General features: G+C 39.2%; 1 protein-coding gene across 1 annotated transcript; it reads right to left on the bottom strand.

The window, feature by feature from the left end:
* Positions 1-547: 547 nt before the first annotated feature.
* LOC124174797 (chloride intracellular channel exc-4) lies at positions 548-21,764 on the bottom strand. Its single transcript, XM_046554287.1, has 4 exons — positions 21,536-21,764; positions 2,948-3,253; positions 2,512-2,838; positions 548-2,275 (listed from the first exon to the last, which is right to left on the bottom strand). The coding sequence occupies exons 1-4, from the start codon at positions 21,602-21,604 to the stop codon at positions 2,195-2,197; spliced, it is 783 nt and encodes a 260-aa protein (XP_046410243.1). The 5' UTR covers positions 21,605-21,764; the 3' UTR covers positions 548-2,194.
* Between the last annotated feature and the right edge of the window lie 1,878 nt (positions 21,765-23,642).

Genomic DNA, 23,642 nt, shown 5'->3' on the forward strand with positions numbered 1-23,642 from the left:
AGTGGCGGGCGATTCAAAAACTTACTTGACGTAAAATATGACGAGAAAGAACAAAAACACGAAATAAAAAAAGAAAAACAGCAATTTAAATACTCAATGGTACTATTATCAACTTTGCGGTAGATGCGAGTATAAGAAAGGGATAAAAATTGAACTGAGTGGTAGAATCATAGCGCCAGATTTATTTATTTGAAAGATGTGTATCGGAAAACGCGTAACGATTTGTAATTTTCAAGTTTATCGTTGTATAAAAATCTGTTCATTACGTACGTGCTTCTTCAGCATCGTTACAAATTTGTTCGTCGATTTAAAATAATTCTGAACATGTACGTACAATGTTCTTATACCGTTTGAACGGGTAAGAAACGTATGTGAAAAATAATTGAGAGATGTGTGTACAATTGCGTATTACGCGAAATGATAAATACGGACATCTACTATAAAATTGACTGTAAACACTGGTATATTGATTCCTAAAAACGTAATAGTATTCGTGATAATATGATCATAATGATAATGAGAATTATAATAATAATAATAGTTTCTATTGTACAGTTTCATAATATTTCATTTATTCATAATTTATAGTTATAATCTGGTTTACAGATAATGGAAATTTAATGAGGGTTTTGGATAGAAATACTTTTCTTAACAGTCATGCGTTGTCATGATTCGGTGTATGTAAAAATAACGATCGATATTGAAAATAGAATGATTCATCAAAACATAATACCACTGAATGTCAATGCGATCAACAGGTATGATATACCTACAATGTGTGAGCCCGCGAAATTAATCTTACAGATAAAATAGTACGTTAGCCACAAATTCATGTGCTGCGAAAAAAAAAAAAAACAGAAATACTTGGGACAAATCCGCGTATGATTCCGTAAGTAAAGATACGTCTATAGTGTATATAATATAGATTAGCGATATCAAGCCGTTTGGGCGAAAGCCGCTAAAAACTAAAGGCGCAAAAAAGTTCCTACTATAATACGATCATTGTTAATTTCTTTTTTTTTTTCAAATCATTTTTCATTCCTCTCTTTAATACTTAACATTTTATCATAAGATGATAATATATAATGTTAATTATGCTGATATAACAATAACGAAGCATATAGTGCTTTATGTACAGCCTTGTTTCCATTACCGAAATTTTAATGTAACGGTAAGTAAAAATGACGAAATATAAGTCGTTAATCTAACAACTAGTAAGTAACTTCAAAGCCAGAGAGTGATACAAAAGAAAAACAAAATTACATTCAATTTTGTTTTTCATCATTTGCCATTAATATCTCCGATAGAAACCAGTATCCCGTAGATGGCAGGTGTTGGTTTATTTATTTATTTTACTAAAATGTGAAATGAAAGTCAATATCCGTCAACACGTATCAGGTTGAACGAATATAGCTTCTTTGATTGTATCAGAACGGTGGAAACAGAGATAAATTCTTTACAGCGAAATAAACGGTGTTCAAAAAATCTACGTGGATTGAGTTTGAAAGTAGAGAAGAAAAGAAAAAAATGGGTGATTTTACCACTTTTAATAATTTTGATGCAATCTACAAATCGTTATACGATTCGTATACAAGAAAAAACACAACTCTCGATTCTCAATCTCGGAAAACAGGGTGTTGGCGTTACAGGTTATAATTTAATACCTCGTCGAGTCAAATTTGGAGCGAAAATTTTTTCATACATCTTTACAATAATGATGACAATAATAATAATAATAATAATAATAATAATAATAATAATAATATTAATAATCGATACTTAGCATTACGTATCGGCTCTAGTAATGGCGTCGACTGTTTAATATAATTTTTTTTCTTTACACACTTTAGGAAACTGCAAAAACTACCGACAAGTATTACAAAATACGGTATATTGTATCAAAATAATTCTCTGTAGGTAGGGAAATGTCTATAAAAAAATTTAGGCGCAGGCGAGCAAATCGCGTGATAGTATGAAGAAATTTAGGAAATTACGCCGAAAGCGATTGCTGCGCTTTACCGCTTAGCTTAGTTAAGCTATTATTACAGGAGATCGAGAACTTCCGTGTGTATATTAAACTCGTTACACGTAACTTTATCCGCCAAGGAAGTTATTCTCGATCCGACGTCGACGCCGGTTATGAATAAATTGGGATGATGAGGTTCTTGATTTCAGTTCTGATAAACCCAGCCCTCTAATCGTCGTTAACCTCGATCGGGATGCTCGTTGTAAACGTCGGAGTCTCCAGCTCTTCGTGTTTCTTCATTTTCATGCTCTGCGAAGCGAACATCGGAATAGATTAAAGATAATTACACGATTAGGATCAAACTCTCGATTTCAAGATTCCCCAACTTTCACGAGTGTGTTTTCGGCTGTTTATCACCCTGCATTAATCCCTCTTCCCAACAGGTAGAAATTTTCCTGCAGATACGCTCTCGATAAATTGCGATAAAATAAAGTCTCGTAAGAATCTCGAATGAAACGACGAATTAAAACGTTCAGACAAATCACCTGCTGGAGCTTATAGTGGTTGATGATGTCCTGATCCGCAGGACAGCTTTGCAGGAAGGCGTCGAGCCTGTACATGTGATGCATGTATCTCCATAGGTGTACGAGGGTTTCGGGTATCTCAAAGTCGGCGAAATACTTCCCGGCGACCCTGATGTGCTGCAAACGCGGCATCAATTCGCAATCGAAACAGCACATCGTATCGCCGGTTAGGAAACGCGTTCCCTTGCGCCCGAGATGCTCGTCGATTTTACGCAAATGCGACATTAGCGACGAGTACTTCGGGTCCTTGTCCTTGTCCTTGGCGTTGAGCAGCATCAGCTTCAGTTTCTGTACGAATAATCGAAGAATTAATTACTATCGGGATTTAGATTAAATTAAAGAAAACTCTTCGTTTTCATTTCCGAATCAATCGTGTATTGTGTATAGCTTTACTCACGCTGAAGAGGTTTTCGACCAGCGTGGCGACTTCCTTGTCCTGTACGAAAAGGTTGTGACCACCCGGTACGTTCTTCATGATGTGTCGTTCGATCTTTTCATTTTCCAAAATCGCATCCCCGTTGTCGATCAGGATCGGTGGCGGCGTGGCCTGGAAATTTGTGCGGAAGTCCGGTGGAGGTTTTTGCATATCGACGGTTGTCACTTTCAGGGATATTGTCTTGAGCTCCGCCAGCAGGTACAAATCCATAAAGTACTCTTGGCAAAAGAGGCACGCGCCTTTTCTGCGGCCATCGATAGTCGAGGCCTGAAAACAGATTGCGAAAATATACATCCAGAGAGCCTGACAATTACGTCGACTCTTATCTTCGGCTTTTTGATTCAAGCCCATGCACGTTTGAGAGTCGAAAGGTTCGGTGTCAAGTAGCTTTAAAGCTCTTTTAAGGCTTTGGGCTGCTGCAGGAAACAAACGTATAGGAAATTGGATATCGGATGTCGCGGCAACGAGACACGAAAAAAAGAAGACACTATTCTCTCAGGGTACGTGTGTGCCTCTCTCTCTCTCTCTCTTTTTCTCTCTCTTGGAATAAGAATTCAAGCGCATGGTAGTTTCTAAAAATAAGCCGCGTATTGCTGCCCGTACTTTCTGTGTATAATAAGTTTATTTTTGTGTGCCCGATGCTGCATCTCTCGAGGGAAGAAGCTTATGTACATATCATATGGTTATATGCACATACATGTGTACATTCACACACGTTATTATAGGTGCCTCTCTGCATATCATGGCGTTGCCGCATCGCGAGGTATGTCGGTACAGTTATCCTGGCAGATGGCTGCTACAATCTCAAACGGTCTTTTTTTTCACGCTTTTTGTCCTCTTCTTGCTTACCGTGCAAACAACTTGCAGTACCCCCCCCCCCCCCCCCTCCCCCCGCCGATTCGCGTACCCAATTTCACAGGAAACGTGTTACTACAGACTCTGTAATTACGTTAATTCAGGCACAATCAATGTTACGAGGTATTACTCTGTTATGTTTTTGAATTTGATTCGTATGAAGAAAATTTTAGAGATTCAATTGCACGAGGAATAAATGCGATTTATGTGTCAACCAATTGCCATTTTGAGAATAATTGTGTGTAGCGGAGTAACAGAATGTAGGAAATTTCATTCATTTGCTGGTTCAAAAATTAATAACCATGGGAGAAAACTGTTTGCACAATAAATCACGTAGAAGGCGTATTGTTGTATTCCGAGTGATTTAAGCAATGACAACGGAAAAAGAGCGAAGAGGTAAAAAAAAAAAAAAACTAAAACCTTGTTTCGAGTACCGAGTTCGGGATGAAAAATTGCGTCGTTATATAATAATGTAAGCATGAAAACGCGATTATGGCACCAAAGAATTTTCAGTTCATCCAACTAATTATAAATAAAAGATGAATAATCGTTACATTACAGCGACGATAATTAAATTAATGATTCCAACGCGCGTGGAGAATAATTCGGTAGGTTGTGACGTCACTTAATGCAAACACCAAATCACGCATTGTTTGTTATATGTTCCGTAAAAGGTGCGAGCGTGGCGGTAAAGAAAAAAGACGACAAAAAAAAAAAAAAAAAAAAGTATGAGTAAGAAAAGAAAGAAAAACGGTAGAAACAAGGAAAGAAATATCAAGAAAATGATTCACCGTAACAAAGGATATTATATATATATATATATATATACATGTAGGAGTCACATGGGAATATGAAGTCACGGCTTGTTCGTTTCTTTACGGCGACAAGGAGGCGACACGCACGCAACGTGTGTGAAAATATTTGTCGCCTCTTGTGAAAAGCGGTGATAAATTGTAAGGTTCACTATCCTAGGCGAGCGCATTTACACGTGTGTGCATAATTTTTGTTTCGCATTCTTGTTTTTATCTGCAGCTTGAGAGAAACGCATCAGCCGCTTCCTGCCGTGCGCGCGTTTAATTTATAATGAGATAAATTCTAGCCCCAAAATTAACGTAATGGGATGATATTTTCGGTCCACTTTTGTACACCCGGCTTTCCTTGTTCCAGTAATTGTCGGGATAAATTTATTCCCCACTCTCCCACGCAGTACACTTATAGATATTCATGTGTCTGTTCACGATTGCTGAAGCTGATATGGCGATAGTTTAACAACGATTCTGCATTTGCAGAAATCGCGTAGTTTGACCCTGGATAAATCGCGTGTATGTAAATTTTGCAAGTATGCACTAGAAGACTTTTAACTTCGACTTATTATGGTGTTGGATCGGTTGGATGGATTTAAAAAAATTACAAACTATTTTAAAGGTATTTTTAATTAGGTAGCTGCCGGTGTCATATTGTGTGACCAAACAACCTTGATCATTATACCTTTAATGGGTGATACAACTGCTGTGTCGATAAAAAGATGCCCGCATTCTTGAAGCCCAAATCCATGCGGAGCGCGGTGTATTTTCTTTTTTTAATTTTCATCAAGTAATTTTATGCCTGATTATATATTATGATGGTATTAAAAAAGAAACGAAGAAGAATTAAATTAGCCAGTCTGACAGATGACGTGTGACGGGTAAAATAGTTTTTTCTTATTCTATTCGTCGCGTAGAAATTAAGCTGTACTTTTCTATCATCGCGTAGCCGATCGGCTGCTGCGCCGTTGTGAATTCATAGAACCGATGGAACGGTAATCGATCAATTCCCGCTGAATCAATCGTAAGTAAGCATCATAAAGTGGCGATGGTGAAAAGTATAAATCTTTGATTACTTCGACTATAAACGTTGGCAAAAAAAAAAAACAAAAAAAATGGTCAATAAGAACAGAAAGATGTGCCGAATTTTACTGCAAAAAGAAAATATAACAAATAATTAAAGAGAAATGAAAAATTCACAGAAACAGTAACGGCAGAAGCATATGTAATTATACAAAGATGGTATACCTAAATCTTATATTATTTCCACCCGTTGTTCACCTTCGGAGAAAATCATCGTGCGTTTATAATGTTTATTCGTCAATTATAAACGTGAACGTTTGCAATATAAGGCATGAGTTTCAGGTCTAACGGATTCACCGCGAGATTCGTGATGTATATTTTCTCCGAACGACTGTAATCCTGACGTTGGAATAATTTTCAATTTACACTATGCACGATACGAAGTACGAGGAAGGGAGGAGATTTTAACGAGCGATATTTCTCCAAGTATAAGGTTGCGATACGGACGAAAGCTCGTTGCGTGGGCAATTCGATGACTCTGATACGTGACTCACATGCAAGCGAGCAGCCTATCCGCGAATGATTTGATCTTGTACTTTATCGCCAGGAAATTTCCAACATATCGTTTACGGTAATTCGAAAATCTCATTTGCACATTTGAATAACTCCGCAGCCGACGTCGGTCGATGATTACAAAATTGTTGTGTAATCATTTGGTAATTTTTCTTGAATTATATTGGAATTTTGACAGTGAGATTGAAAAGCGAAGAAAACAAAACCAATTTTACTTATGAATCGTATTTTAACGCGTCTGCTGCGCTGAAGCTCCGACGACGACAACAAGAATAACAAATAAGCAAAGTAAAACGTCGTGTAATAAATGATAATAATCAAGTATAACTTTTTACCGTATGACGCATAGTTCTCCGCGTTTGGTCTTCGCCGCATTACGTAATTTGAAAGTTAAAAGATCAAGTGTTGACGCTTATTACGCTCTGTAAGAGCGACCTTATTTTTCGGACAATATTTTTCCCGTCGTCATACGTATTCTGGGTCAGTTGGTCGCACGCCGCAGCGACGCTGATAAAAGGTTTAAAAAAGTCAAAAATTGTACACAGCATGGAACTCGGCACACGCGGTTTTCCAACGAAAAGCACGAAAATTGAACGTAATTCGTATGTTCGTAAAATGTTGAATGATTCTATCGAATCTCGCGACGTTTCCAAATATTAATTTCAATATTTTCCCTCCTAGTATAGGTAATTATATTATTCAACATACGGTGTGTTACGCGCGCTTGTGTAAATGGTTTTAAATATAGCTTTCGCGACTTGTAATTTGTTTTTGAACACTTGCGCGGTCACCTGATTGTCAGGCAGCCGAGCATATGTACGTAGCTTTCTGGTTTTACCAATCTACTGACGTTTTTAACGCCTCTTCCTTATTTTTCAGACCGCGCTGCCAAGAGCAGATTACATTTCAATACTAAGAATAGAATATATCACTGGTAAAACAATCTTCTTGACAGCTAAGATACGTACGTATGGATGCGTTAATATGTAATAACTACAGATACATTGATTTATAATTTCGTATGACCTCCAACGATTGGATTATTGGTCAGACATTACAAGATGCTGAGCTGTAAGCGTCTATCGGTTTTCTTTGTGACCGCACTTAAGGAAAATATTTATACAACTAAATGCAATGGCTTGTTTGACAAGCAAGACAATGGTTTTGGACTATGAAAATGGGCTTTTCATCACCTCAGAATTTAGATCGCGATATTCGAAATAAACGAATGAATGAATGAATGAATGAATGAACGAATGAAACTGTGTAACGATAGCGGCAAATTACAATCGGTTGAATCATACATGTATAATTATACAAATTCACACTCAATATTCTGAGAAAAGATAACGATTTTTATGCGTAGAAAAGTGCAAGCCTTGATTGTTCGCACAGAGCTCGTCATGATTCAGATTTTCTTTGACTCAATGTTCGTTTGTTCATTTTTACACGTAGGTATATATTTATAATAATACTCGCATAGCGAGCTATTGCAGAGCTGCGTCACCGTCAAGAGAACGTATATATCATACGAGTTTGGTAAGAATCAAATGTCAGATGTAGCGAACCTGCATCTTCGGTTTCCTTTCCTTTCTCCGCACGGCGAAGAAACCATTTGTGAACTTGAATTGCATTACCGCCATTTTTGTTGCTATACAGAAATCACAAAGTTGTGCGCTCTCAAATTTCTATGACCATTAATTTTCGTGTATAACACATCGCGAATCATACATTCTGTGTTGCAATGAGAAAGTGGGAACGCAGATGTAAGAACTTTCTTCGACTATCCGTTCGAGATGATTTGGAAATTTTGCACCGTTATGTATTACGCATATTTGAGGCCGCACGTAATGGCTTGGGCAACATCCGAAAACTGGTTATGTAAAATGGAGGAAGAAGAAGAATAAGAAAAAGAAGAAGAAAAAAATGGAAGAAGAGTGACAAAAGTTGGTAGAAAAAGCCCGTCTAGATGCTTTTGCGGTATCTGGGTGACGTATTCGAAATTAAAAGGCGGTCAATCGCTTCTCGAGACCGACACTTAATTTTTCGGCCCAATTTAAATCGAGTCATGCATACCGCGTGTACTATAACTATTCGACTGGATAATTTATACCGTGGTAATTTATCTCCGGTACGTTTCAACGCCGTCTTAATTAACACAGTTTTCCGATCCGATAACACGCAATTCGCTAATTGGAATAGAGGAAGTTTATTTTTTTTTTCATATAATTATGTAATTTGTTTATCAGCTAAGGTTACACGAGTTAGTAGTCAGTGTGAAATTGAAACGAATAAAAAACAAAATTCCTTAAACTAGGTTATATAACAAAAATGAAACGAGGAAAACCACAGATTGAAAGGATGAAAAAGATAATGAAAAAATGGAATGAAGAAATAAATTTGCACAGAGCTGTAAGGTGTAAATAAAATGTAATCCAAGATCCAGCGATCGCTCCGATTCTCAAACGAATGGAGGAATTATTTGATCGACGAGGCTTTCAGGAGTTTAGATAGTAGACACATGGACGCGTTTATAATTTAAAAATGGTACAATTGGATGATCCCGTGCGTACCTAGAGATGAAGATGATTAATGCCTGCAGCATCCCGAGGGAATTAAATTCTGTAACTGTGATAGTTTTGTTACGAGTCGAAGCGAAAGGTTGATCAGCAGTAAGTATAAGGTATACGATATAGGAACAGGTATGCATAACGAGAATCGTATCCTTGCGATCCTATAGTTCGACGATACAAGCGAAGGTTGAATTCCTTTCGCAATCTCTGACGATTCGCTCGAAAATCGCTGCTGTATCGTGCATAAATTGCAGTGCGACATAGGTATATATATATATATATATAAATAAAAATAAAGGAGCCGGTGTAAAGAATAAAAATTAACGGGGCCGGACGCAATCCGCGATTTATTGTAACACTGAATCGGCAAGTCTGCCGAAGAGAGAAGCCTTCTTGGATTTCGCACTGATGGTGAATTCGGTGAAACGACACGTGGACGCAGGCTAGACGCTTAGGCGTCGTTTTACGCGAATTCTCGCGTTGCACTCACACCGTAACAATTCGATGGTAAGTAGAATCGCGACGAGGTAACTGATACCAAAATTTGAGCATCCGTCGAAAACTGATCCCGCGGAGGACAAGTTTTTCACTAGTTATTTCATGATAGCTGTAACAAGTTTTTATCTCGAATCTTATATTTTTTTGCATAACGAAGATTTCATCGAATTCAGGGTAGACTAATCTTGAAGTAAACAGATGCCATCTATGCCGATGTATATAATTGGCGTACAAATTTTCTGCACTTTGAATCAATTTAAATTTTTCACGCATCGTAGGTATTTGCACTGGAAATTTTTTTTATTACGATTATATTCTTCAACAGAGAAATTTAGAAACGAAATATTCCGGTTTAAACGACGGATTTTTCCTAAGTAGAACTAAATTATATGCTATAATTAACTCATGGTCAGTTTTTCTAACGTGGCTCTGCTAATTATATCGCGAACGTCGCTTATAAACAGACCCACGCAGTCGCTGAGAAGAAACGTAAATAACCGTGTAAAAGTTATTTGCTCTCTGACGGAATAGCAACAAGAGTTTATAGATTAAAAAATTCATTTCAGTCCGAGATAAACAACGGTGACGTACGTCGAATGCAAATCCAGCTAAGCTGAAAGTCTGGAAACTTCGACTAAACCGCACGAGTCGCGTCGCAGCGATCAAATAATCGACTTCGTACGTGTGTGCGAAGAAATAAAAAAAAAAAAAAATCAAAAACAGTGAAAAACGTCGTCATCGTTACCGTCTGTTATAAAAATAGAAAAAACAATTCAGTTGCATCTCCGTCTCGCATGCAACGCGAATAATAATTCAACAACTAATCAAGAAACATTATTCAATCAAATATTAAGCATTAAAATGCAAAATAATAACCGGATACTAAGAGACGCCGCCGCCGCAAAGACCGTTGCTAAAAGGATCGAGGATGAGATCAGCTTCCTTCAAGTGTACGGGTAGCCATACGTGTGTTGTGTAGGTACGAAGGTATTTGTATGCATTATACACGCAACTACTACAAGTCCCCGAAACCGAGGGCAATGGTAGAACAGCGAATGCTTACGCACGGCGTGCATATAAACGGCGGTGACGCGTTTCTGTACTTTCCGAAGAGTTCAGACGTGCACCGACGATAGACTCGCAATCAATCTCGTTACGTGCCTCACAAGTCGGGAATACGCCTTTTTTACAACCCCTTTGCCTCACTCGAACCACGAACGATTTCTTACAAATCTGACCGGCCATTATTCGGTAAATTTTCTTAAAGAATTAATGATGATTAAGAAAGTGGTGATGGTGGGAGTAGTGAAAAGAACGATAATCGCTGGGATTCCCGATTACGGCGTTGTCAAGAATTTCGCGCTTCATTTTCAACAAATTTTCGACAAATTTAATGCACATCAGACTCGGTGAAAATTATCATTTTCATAAAATGAATTCAGAACTGCGTAACATTTTTTAAACAAGTTAATTCGCCACAAATCGATGCTTTCTGTTAGTTTCATTCAGAGGTTTGTAGTCAGAGATCGAAGATTTATCAAATTGTTGTATTCGCGTTGAGCAGCGCCGATTTCTTCAACAATTGAAAAATAGAAAGTACTGGAATTACAAATGGAAACGTTTTAAATGTCGATGTTTCGGTTTGAATCGATTCAAATCGATTAAAAATCCAGTAGATCCCTCTGATTTCACTCCGGGATGAGTCGTTTTAGGATACGACTATATTATCTATACACAATCAGTAACAATAAAACAAATCTATTTTTCAATATGTTACCATCGTTAGATATTTCATTTTACGTAATATTGCACCGATTTTAATTACGACGAAGAAATGGCTACAGTATTAAATCGACAGACGAAGAAAAGAAGAAAAAACTAATCCTCTGAATAAAATGAGTGAAATCGAAGAAAATCTGCTAGATCTACTTCATCAATTTTGAAGCAATTCAAAAGTATGCGCGGATATCTAGACCATCGATGTCGATTTCGCTATTTCTTATTTTTGTATTTAGAAAAAAAGAAAAAGATATGTTCGAAGCTACGAACGCAATATTTTGCCAAATACTCGACTTCCTGTTATTGCGTGATAAAATTGAGGAAAAGTACCGATTTTCAGGCAGTTAGTCAAACCTCCGCAACGAGTCGGCGTAAACGGCTTCATATATTACAGATAAAACAGCATTAAAATATCAACTCGTCGACGTGCATCCAAAAGTGTTCACTTCCGTGTTTCCATTTTTTTATTTTTTTTAATCATTTTTTTTTTTTTTTCAAAGATGGGGCGAAAGAAACGGCGCGGAGATATTTCGCGGGGTGCATAAAACGAGGTAACGGTACGGCATTATACACCAAAAGGTGTGTGAAGGTATAAACCAAGCGGCATAAACTCGGTGCGGAAAATAAGTCGTCACGAGCAGCATTCGCAGGCCGCTTTCACAACGAACCGCGGTTCAGCATTTGGCACACTTTTTAACCACGAGGACTTCCACCTCCTGCCCTATTGCAAGGTCGGTGAGTCTCCTCGGCCGCAAACTCGTTCGTTATCTCGAATGTATGTACAGTATAATAGTTAGTAACAGGAAAGCGGCTTCCTTGTACGTAGGTGTTCGTGTTGTGTAGTGATGGATACAGACTGCACGTGAGAAAATAAGGCGAGAGACGCCTCGAAGACTTGTACTTTCGTTAATTCAACACTCGAGCCATGCCGAATTCGAACTTTATTAAATTCGGTGGAAAAAGCTGAGAAATTTTTAAGAAAAATTGTGAAAACCGAAAAAGATTGTTTTCACATCTACGCGATAGTCAGACTTTCACGGATAATACGTTTCGCGAATTTGTAAAGGCGTTTCTAATCCAATTGACCTCCACGTGACGATATTACTTCAGCCAACGAATGTTAGATCCTGTACGAATTGTGCAAGTTGAGGGTATTATTTTTTAAAGTGTACGGACGACAAAAGAAATGTAATTACAAAATCGAATAGACAACATAACTTCACTTATACGACAAGTATATTGACTATACTTTAAAACAGCATTAGAAAATCAAATTGTAATCCGAAGCTGAGCGCATCTCGGTATAATTTGTACAATAATAAAAAATCATAAGCAGATAATCAATTCGCCCCTCGATCATCGCGAGAATATCGAATACGGTTTATGGATTTTTATCGTTTCTTTTTCTTTCTTTTAATACAGTTTTATCGTAGAGCTGTGATCAGGCGACGTACCATAAAACGACTCGGGCGGTTTTACAACGATGACTGACGAAAAAGAAGCTGCTTTACAGTTTTACGACGCGGAACCAGTTTGCTATAATTGTTTGAAACTAGTGCAGCGTCTGTCGCCGGTTTGCTGATAAGAGTAAAAAAAAAAAAACTGAATAGTGAACGTAAAGAGAGACAACCTATACTGCACATACCTATATAATATATATTTTTTTAAAATAAAATTAATCGTAGTATCAATTTACGTCACAAAGACGACCCACACTCGTGATATTAAGACTCCAGTTGATGTTTGAAAAGTGTATCTGACAATTTTTCCATTATTAATACAATCTCATAAAATAGTTGTAACTTAATATGAACTCTCATTTTAAGAGAATAAGATTTCCGGTTGATAAATGGCTGTTGTTGGGGATCGCCATTTTAGGGTTGAATATAAATGTCAGGAAAGAAATAATAATTAAAGTGATACAACGTGTTTTTTTATGAGTTCAAAAAAAATGCGAAAAAAGAGAAAAATCAAACGAGCGCGATCTTCCACGTAACCTACAACGTTCATTTTTAAACGGAATCTTTTTTTAAATCTAAACAAACTACTTTTCAGTTGGTGCCACCTTGGAAAATCGTAAATTATTCGTTTCTGAAAGACCCTACTAAATATAACATACGACGATTAACGCGGGTACAGAGATCATGGACTGACAACGAATCGGTTTTCAGCCGACCGTCGTTACGAGTATGAATATTTATCGTATAACAATATCGTACAGCGACACCTTGAACCCGACGACTTGCCGCGTTGTTGAATAGCGCTTTTCATTCTTCTTATTCAACAATTTTTACCCAATCGCATAACGCTGCACGCATATAAGCCGTTTTGCGTTATGTTATAATAACGTATAAAGAGTCAATTAGCGAAGCGTTCCCACATCGATGCTGCATACCTGTTAGATTAATACGCGTATAAAGCGTATGCAGCCACTGTTGAACCGGCAGCGGCATTCAGGTGTACGCGTAACTTTGCGATTATATAATCTCTCAAGTACATGTTCGTACGGTATATTACATACTGCTCTTCTCTGCACGGACACCTCGTAAGAAGGTTTAACAAGCTGTTCAAACAAAACGATCGAGAAGCCTGCGCTAAAACTCGCGGGTTCCTCCTCGTTCTGCCAGGTCTACTATATTCCTGCAATTGGTGTAACTTTCTTGCATACAAACGGAACGAATTGAAATTCACGATATTGCGAATATGCAGTGCAAATTGACAATTCGAAAATACGTCAAATTTATTTTGAAATACAGTTATTTAAAGAAATTCGGAAAAACACTGACAATAATCTGTTTTCTTTTTTCTGTTTCTTAACTGTTTTCTAAACGTTGATAGATGTTACATTTCGTAAGCAGAATTTTTATGCGTTGCAATACAATTAAAAGTGTTCAACGACGATGATGATGACCATGAGAAATATCTAATACTGACATTTTAATGCCACGCGTTTCAGAGTTGTATTATACATATATATATATGCATTGGGCAATTCGTTTCAGTCTCATGAACTATCATAACTTAATGTTATTTCTGGCACAAGTGACGCTCGTGTGTACTATTATATTAATAATTATGAAATAAAGATTCATACCGCATGAGAGTTCGTAAGACGCTGAAGCTCGCGGCTTGAAAATTTTGTTACTTTCTTTTTTTCTACAAGTTAATCCTATTCTACATGCGTTGCAAACGATAATTGCAAAAATTAATTTCAATTATACTTTACTATTTTGTACATAATATTGCAATGGGCAGGTATATTTTGACACAGATGACGTCACGTCCTAATTTTTCTCAACACGTTGGAATTAATTGCATCAACTGTGTCTCGAATGAAGAAAGAAGACGAACGACCAAATTATTATTCCCTATAAAACTGATAAAACTAAAATTTGAAATACGAAGAAAAGGATTACAATTGTTCTATTAACAACGTTATACATTCGTACATTGATTTCCCAATCACCGCGGATTATCTTATCGCGTCTAAGCGGTTCTGCAGATAAAAAAACCACGACGAAAAATAACGATTATATTGTACGATCATACATGTCACACGAGCCATTGAATACGATGATATATAAAACTCAGTTGGCAGTCGTAAGTAAATGCGAGGTGAGAGTTGTCACGTTTCGCTGGTACCTTAATAATAATACCGAGTAAACTAATTAATTAACACGTGAATGAATTTTAAATAAGGCGAAGGCCGCCTCGGCTAAATGTTTTGTAACGATTGTTTTTGTAGAAAAAAGAAAAAGAGAAGAAGGTAAAAAAGAACAAAAAACAAAAAAAAAAAAAAGAATGTTTCAACTTGGTTTTAATTTTCTTTCACGCGTTTTAATTTATAGTGGCATAAATCGACTTTATACACGTTTATGCGCGACAGCAACGGTTTTACTATGAATAAAAATCTACCGTGTCACGTTTCTTATCTGAGATTGCATTACAGATATTTTGACATCAATTATCTTGACAAATGATAAATAAGATAATCTGGATACATTTCGATATATCCTAATAAAATACCGGGGTATTACGTCCGATGCTTTGCAAATACCCGACTTCCCGTATAGGTATGTATACTATAGTTTAAAACGAGTTTATTTTTTTAACGCCAACGGCTCGCTCGGTCGTCACGTTCAATTCATCGCAGACCTTTTTGCTCGTTGCGTCGACTCGCAAATGGAACGTGTTCAGGTCGGTCGCCCGTTCGTCGTTCCTCCCAGGGAATTTAACGTGTCCGCAGCTAGTGCGATGTGTCACTGTTGTTCGACTAGACGTTGTTTTCGTGACCAAGAGCCGTCTAATTGCTGGTAATCAGCGGAATCGTTTAAACGGTTAAAGCTCGTTCGAGACCAGTTAATGATCTACTTCGCTACGGGATGTGAATTAGAAATCTGTCCCATTATCATCAGCCGTTGTATTTAGTGGTGCACTGAGTAATCTACCGTAATGCGAACGTCACGGAAACACGCCCGGTTCGCAATCACCGAATTTCTGTCGCAATTTCACGCCGTACGTTTAGGGACGATAATCCTTAAAAGAATAATGATGGTGAAGACGAATGAAGAAACGAACGTTTGAACGAATTCGGATAACAGAAACAATTACATATCAACAATTCGAGAGAAGGTTTTACTACTCGAACGTTGGAAATGATTAAGTTCGAGTGTTTTTAATCCGATTGCAATGTTTTTGGTCACTTCTTTTTTTTTTATAATAACTCTACGAATCAGCTTTATTTAACGTCTTTGAAAATTCGATATTTTGTCCCTTCTGTCAATCGGTTGTTCTAGTTTTTCACCCCCACCCCCGCTGTTAGAATTGCAGAGCTTAGACCATCGTCCTCATTTGCATCTCGACGTCACGCGCGGTTTTTGCGGTGCACGATCGATTCCAAGACGTTTTTCCATCTGTCGATCAACCGGCAAGACGACGATCGGTCACGTTCGCTGATGCCTGATGGAAAATCGTGCCTTCCGACGCAGCGATCTAGGATTATAGGCGTTGAGTCTTTATTCAAGGGAAAACGAGGTCGCTTTGTGCGATAAAAATTGGATACCCTAATTGTTTGTTCAGATTTTTGTGCACCAATCACACGGTGCGGTAGTTTCGCATGTTCCTAATCTTTGTTGAAACGATTTTTAATTCAGCAAAAATTTTTAATTCTACAAGCTTGAATATTTTAAGACGAAATATTAACAGTCGTGTATACAAAACGTTTATTGATAACTAAAGAGGAGGGGGAAAAACCCAAGTTTATTCGCGTTGAAATATGCGCATAAATCGGGTTTACAGTTATTTGCATGTTCTTGGTTGATAGAGAAGAGCCAATGAAAGCCTGTGATTTTTATAATCGGTAAAATTCACGCTAAAAGAGACAGCAACTACTATTTGTTTTTCGAATCAGAGTAAGTCACGTCACACCGTCGCAGTCGACTAATTCTTTGCTTCGTTATTTCGTTGAGAATTCCGAACCGCAATGCTAATACATTCTTTATAGGCACACGCGGCCGTTTCGCAGGTTGTTAACTCCCGGCAAAAGAGATCATACAATTAGATGTTCTAAGAGAAGCGTGAAAGGCGCATGATATAATTTTTAAAATTAATTTAGAGCTGGATTGAAACGACCAGCGGTCAACTAACTAAACGAATCTCGTTCGCAGCCAAGATAATGGTGAAAAATGAAGAGTAAAAAGAAGAAAGACTGCAGGCAAAAAGAAGTCTTCGGAGCAAGGATCAACACGGAGAGTCGTCCTGCTGTCTTTCGGATATAAATAACTTTACGATAATGGTACAGTTAAGGCCTTGGGTGTTCGGTAAATGGTCGTGGACTCGGCTCGACTCGCCAACTCGTACAAACAACGGTAAATTCTGACACTGCAGGTGAGCAGGTGAGCACATCTTTTTCCTCTCATGCTTCCTGCTCATCCGCGTCGTCGTCATCCTCTCTCGTTCCCGGTCGATTAATCGATCCGAAATAATTTACCGATCGGCGAACGCACGTTCCAAAACATTTTTTCACTCAACGAACACACCGTTCATTTTCAACAAACGATCGAACTTCGTGGAGGAAAAAATGTGACTTTATTTTTTTTGCAATATCGGTATCGTTGTGAAAACATATGATGTTAACGTTCGTTTTATTTAAGATTCAGGTCCATCGAAAAAATTAGAAACTTTCGAATGACCGAATACGTACGTCGATTAATCGTCATTTTCTCTTGTATAAAATACATCGGCACGACCAGAGTGACGCCATATATCTATATCTGGTAGATATTGTGAATTTACAATTAGTCGAGAGGTTTACAGGTACGATAAGCATGCATAGCCTTGAGTGAAGGTGTGTGTGTGTGTGTGTGCTTGTAATATAATATATCAGAGAAATCTTGAAATCTGAAAATCCATCCTGTAACGACACATTCTTAGAATTGATATAATGAGCTTCAAGTCTGAGTTTACGATCAATTTGTATTACGGTGCGTGTAACGTGCTAATACATCATTTTGTACTAAACTACGCGTTCGACTGAATTGCTCGGTCAGCCGTACCGATTATACTCACTTTGCGGAGGTTGTTGCTACATATAATATAACTACACCTATACTTTTCCCTCTTTGTGAACGGGACGAAAAACTATAACGCATGACGCGGAAATTTTGTCACAAGCTTTCATCCGTTGTATTTAAATCGAATTAAAGAGAGAAAAAAATACAGAAATAACGTTTATCGCGTTCAATTATCTAAGTAAAATTTGACCGCTGTTATAAATTTTCTACCTCTTCACCCACTCAAAATATGAAGAATAAATAAATTTGACACACGCGGCTTGGTATTTTAACAGATCGCGATCAGCGAGTATATATATATATGTATATAATTACACATAGAATGCGTAATCGTCGGAAGAAAATTATCGATGAAGAACAAGTAAATCAAATTTCAAAACTGTTCAACGATGACCACAAACTCTGTGTATTAAATAGTGAAGAAATTTTTTTGTGGTGTAAAAATCTTTGGATACCAATGTTATACGATCGGTCAAAGCTGCAGATGCGTTTATATTAATTAGAAACTTAAAAATATTCAAATACCGCGGAGTAAACAAACTCGATTCGTGATGCGAATGAATGATCGGGGATCCAATACGCGAGCAAGTAGGAAGTTACGCAGCTGACTTGGCGTATATTTCCGCAACAAAAATACGGATCGAGGCGAAGTTGCTTACGCTGTTGAATCGTTGAAACTTGAAATAGCAATTACGCGCAAATAGTGCAGATATTATTATTAAAAATTCTGTCGGACGGATATTATAACACGGTGATAAATGAGGGGGCTGAAGTTAGTAACGTTAACGTAACGAAACGTGGGGGAAAAACCAGTTTCGCAATTTTAAGGTAACTAAGGTAGTCGAGTTTTCAAAATATGAATATAATTTTCAGTATTATAACTCGGTATAACAATTTTTTCCGAAACGTGGATCGTCACAATAACGTTACCAACTTCATCTTCAAGATAAATGAAGTCAAGATACCTGCCGCGATGATACAATTCGTCTATTAGGTATATACTCGTATACTATCTGGCTGAAGTTTTTAACCTTACTGTAATGATGCATCTTTAGAAAAAGTCGTTATTCTACAATTTTATGATCAGGTATACCTGAAATTCAGCAAACCGTTAAGACAGCATCAACAAACTCAGATTTTGTAAACTCTGTTCGATACGTAAGCGTTGCCAACTTCAGCCTCGTCCATTACTTGGATCGAGAATCAATCCGTGGGACATTAAACCGGATCTCTAACCGATCGTTGAATTCCTAATCATCAGGTTCGCCGTTTTCATCAACAGGCGTAATGCATCATCGGCATTCTTTTACCTATCCGGTGCCGACAGAACGCCGAAGAATCATATCGGAGAGCGAGGGAGGATTGCCAAGGGGTGAATTTCCGTGGCGGTAATGAACTAGGAAGAGCTTCACGTATACGGTCTAGCGTCCTTCTGTTTCCGGTTTAACCGAAATTACGATCATTATTCAGACATTTCTTGCTGCTCGGCAGCTGGCAATGGACATCCGTCGTCCTCGACTCGAGTCTTCTCTCTCCCTCTCTCTCGTCAGCAGCTTTACAGACGCCTGCTTATGTGGGACGAGGCTATAAGTTATACGCGGATGTACGTATGTATGTACCATATGCGGTTATAAGCACGGCGCTCATTTGCCCGCAACGGGACTCGATGCGAACTTTGCGGTAAAGCTTGAGAATAAAAATGAATTAAATAAAAATGTCCGTTTTTTTTTTAAACTCTAAATTTTAGGTGCAGGCGAGGATGTCCATCACGTTATCTATGGCGTTTATTACTAACGTTATTATACGTTAAAGTTTGAGGAATAAGGCAGACTTGTTTAACGAGGTTCCCAAGGCGCGTGTATAAACGAGCGTCGCCGTATTGCAGTTTACCGCTGCGGAATTTATTGCGATTACTCGACGTTCACGTCTGTACAACGCTCGTTATTATTGCCTTTTGCGTAATTCAACCCCGCGGAAATTGGCGATACGCTGTATGATCTAGGAATAACAGATGTAGGAATTGAATCGTTCGAAATACGGAGTGGAGGAAAGGGATAAGAAATATAACAACTTTTTTTCATCGGACAAAAATTCGTTGCAGTTTACTTTTTCTGCGTCAAATCGACCGACTCTTTCTCTCTCTCTCGACGGAGAGAGGAAAGGAACTTTTACCCGGTAGGAGAATGCCGTTCGTTGGTTCGTTTCAAGCGACAACCGCATTACATTGCCATCATTGTCGACGACTATCAAGTTTCCTTCCTCTCCTATACGACCATTGCCGCGTGTAGGTATAGACGACTATTAAGGAAACTTACGGTAAAACGGGAACAAGAATTAAACAGGCCTCGCGACACGACGGTACGATAATAATATAAACGCTTTCCTAGGAGAACGAAAGGATCAGGTTCGGTCGGAGACAGAGAAAGTTCATTCCGAACTACATCATAATGCTCCTTCCTCGCTTATACATATACAGTATATTCTTTTCTATTTTCGCTCCGAGGTAAAGACCGTAACTGAACCGCAAAAGTTTTTTACCGTTCCTCCGTCTCTTGGTGTTCACGCGTTATTTTCTTCCTTTGAGAGATAGATGCGAAAGAAATTTGCGCGAAGAAACGGGTTATTAAATTTGCAATTATCGACACCAGTTTGAGAACTACCATTTCTCTCTCCGAGTTTTTCCGCCACGAATCAAAATTATTCCAACATCCTTTAATGCGAGTTCACCAACTTTCTTGACCGTTTTGTCAGATAATGTCCACCGTCGTTACATTCACGCTGCAGGCCTGTTTTAACATCGATGATCGGGATCGATGCTTGGAATCATAACGAAATCGATTTATCACATACGTAACGTATGTAAGAAGTTGTATCGTTAAGGCAGCCGACTTGATCGTTGTAATCAGTCAACAATAGTTAGAGTTACGTAGGTACGTACTTCGCAAGCCGTTAATCGACAATTCAAAAATTCCTAAACCGTAGCAAAGAAAAGATGAAGAAGAAAAGAATTTTGAAGGAGAAAAAAAATCAACTTCAATGTACAGTCTGAGGTATCTCGAGGTTTTGTCCGTACGTCTGCGACAGATGAGCAGTTGTGGTCTACCTGCATGGACGAAGACTCTATTTAAATAATTGCGTCACCGCTTATGCATACATATTAGCAGCACATGTACAGTTCCCGCTCCTGTTTGTAGATCGTGCGTCACTTTATTACCGTCGCGTGTACGTAACGCGTATAATATGATAGCCTGTATGCGTTTGGTCTACATACACGCGTGCATGTGTACAATTGCGTGTAAACCGACTGCTTGAAAGTAACGAAATCAAAGAGGAGAGAAATTTCGCGTAGGATCGTCCCGTCTCCCACGTAATTTGAATTGAAATTTGGAAACAAGGAGTAGATAAACGAACGAGCGTCCAAACGACAACCGAATCGCCTTCCGTTCGTCAAAAGCGAATGAGGGAAATCGTGGAAATATTTATAGCACGTAAAGGTCGAATAAACGATCGTCAAGAGACAGCTGACAAAGACGACCGGTGACAGCGAAAGGAGGAGAGGGGGAGATGAAATTAAAGAGGTGAGACGACAATTCCAAACGCAAGCGCCGTTTTCGCGTACCTACGATGTGCGTGCACCTGCGATAGTATAGGTTGTTGGTCGTGACTCGTTGAAATGGCCGAAGCCTGGTAAGCCGGCGTATCTCTCTGGCCGATTGAAACTGGCGTTTAGATCGCTGCGCGGAGGAATCGGGCCGGAATTGAATATCGCAGGGGAAAATATGTCCGGACGGCTTGGCGGGCGGCGTTGCGTTAGTCGGTTAGTTCCACGCCCATCTCACGGGGCACCGAATCGCGACGGTCTTTCCTACTCACCTTTATGATCAATTCTATCTCCGGGACGTCACCGTTCGCCGTTCCGTTCTCGTGACCGTCGTCCGCCATTATTCCGCTTTGGTATTTATCGGGATATACTCGCAAAACTGGGATAGAACCGCAGAGGTAAGGAAGGCACTGGGCTCGGCGTCTCACGGCTCTCTGGGGTTAACCGAACGTGTCAAATCGACCAGAGCGCAATGGAGGCTCGCAGAAAACTAACGACCCCGAAACGCTGCGAGCCACAGCCGCGACACTGCGAATGTCGCGACGCCACCTTTCCCGTCAACTCCGATTGTTACCTCATATACCGGTGGTTGGGAGGAGAAAAGAGCCGGCTGACGATCGGTAGTGCGGGATCTGACTTACCGACCGACGGTAAGGCGCGCTTACCCCTTGACGCGAGGCATCATAGATACGACGTGTCGTGTGGGTACACGAAAATTCGGTATCTGCGACGTGGCGCCAGGTACCGTTGCATGTGGAATTGAATATGACCGAGGTATTTTTTGGTAAATATTTTATGCTTGTTTTATCTCTCGTTCATTCTATATGCGTGTCTGGTCGTTTGTGTTTGAAATGACATATTGTGTATGTGGTACGTGTTATTTGGAAGAAACCTTACAGCAGGATTTTTCTAACAAGTTCTCGAAAGGTCTACGTAGAGTAGTATTTTATGCAGATTGAAAGGAAGGGAAACTTACCTCAAATGGATGTAAGCATTTCATTCTGAAAAAATTGGGAAAAATACAGACTGTGTGATTGCCTCAGAATGGAACTTAACAAGAAAGGTATGAATTTCAGTTTACCTCAGCCACAAGACGCAGGGCTTCAACATCAAGTGGAGAATATTGAGTTTGAAATTCCGTAGTGACAAAATTTTCAAATTATGTTCATTAAAGATTTTCGCCATTCTACAGATATTAGCGTAAACTGGAATACAGCGATGGATTTTAGAAAGCTGTTGAAAAATACGTACATGTTTTTAATCTCGAAACGAGGTCTTGGGCTCGGTTTCTGTTATTCCGTTTTTCATGGTGGAATATTCCGCTTCGGGGTGTCGTTCGACTGCTACTTGAATGTAATATTAAATTCTCAGGAGCGAGTTGACTTCATCAGGCGACATTTACGCCTTCAGCAACGGCGCTTTCCTACTTCTTGCTTACCTTACCTATTTGCCGATCGTGCGAGCTATTTACAGTGTTGATTTTTCGTGGCAGGGGAACGTCCTCGACGATAAAGAGAAAACGCGGAGATTTGCCGTTACGTTATGCGAACGCTCGTAAGTACACACGCAAGAAGATTTATCCATATCCAAAAAATGATCGCCGCGTAACTTTTGTATATTATTTTACGGGATGGAGTATCGGTTCGTGTAAATACAATCCGTAATACGAATAACAAAGCGAATGAAATTCACCTCTTCTCTCTGACGAGCGACCCCGAGAACGGTCGAAAATTGGCAAAAACATCGCGACGAGCCCCATTTTCGAAAATTTCGAGACCCAAGACGGGGCAACAAATTGCGGGAGTATAAAATTCCAAGAAAAATTCTGAAATCTCGGAGTGACACGTCAGCATAGGTACGGAGGCAACCGGCGTCCCCGGGGACGTTAAATGATTCACCACAGCAGCAGGGACGACTCGGGGGTGGCTGAGGGGCGGCTACGACGGTGGCCGGGAGTCTGGGAGACGGAGACCGTTGGATGGGCCAGAGGCAGGTGGCGTTGAAGGACCGATCAAATATTAACACGCCCCTCACATCGCGAATAGAGCGAAGCCGGAAACAGGTTGGCTAAAAATATGCACGACTAATGATGCTTTCCCCGAGAATGCGATTCTAGGGCCGAGATTCGCTCGGCTATTCGAGAGAGATTCGCTTCCGGTTCCAGTTCCAGTTACACCCATTTAGGTACCCTGCGCGTAAACCTGGTATCGGTACGACGTCCGAGTCGATACGTGATTCAATTCGTTGAGCGAGAGTCCGAAATTGGTTCTTCATGCTCCAAGTCAAGACGACTGCTGTTATCCTGCAAGAATTTGTAAAGATTCGCACCGGGATGCAGGACGCGGTTCCGCAAGCCGATCGTGTATTCATCGTGCGATA

Source organism: Neodiprion fabricii, chromosome 1 (assembly GCF_021155785.1).
Source record: "Neodiprion fabricii isolate iyNeoFabr1 chromosome 1, iyNeoFabr1.1, whole genome shotgun sequence".
NCBI lineage: Eukaryota > Metazoa > Arthropoda > Insecta > Hymenoptera > Diprionidae > Neodiprion > Neodiprion fabricii.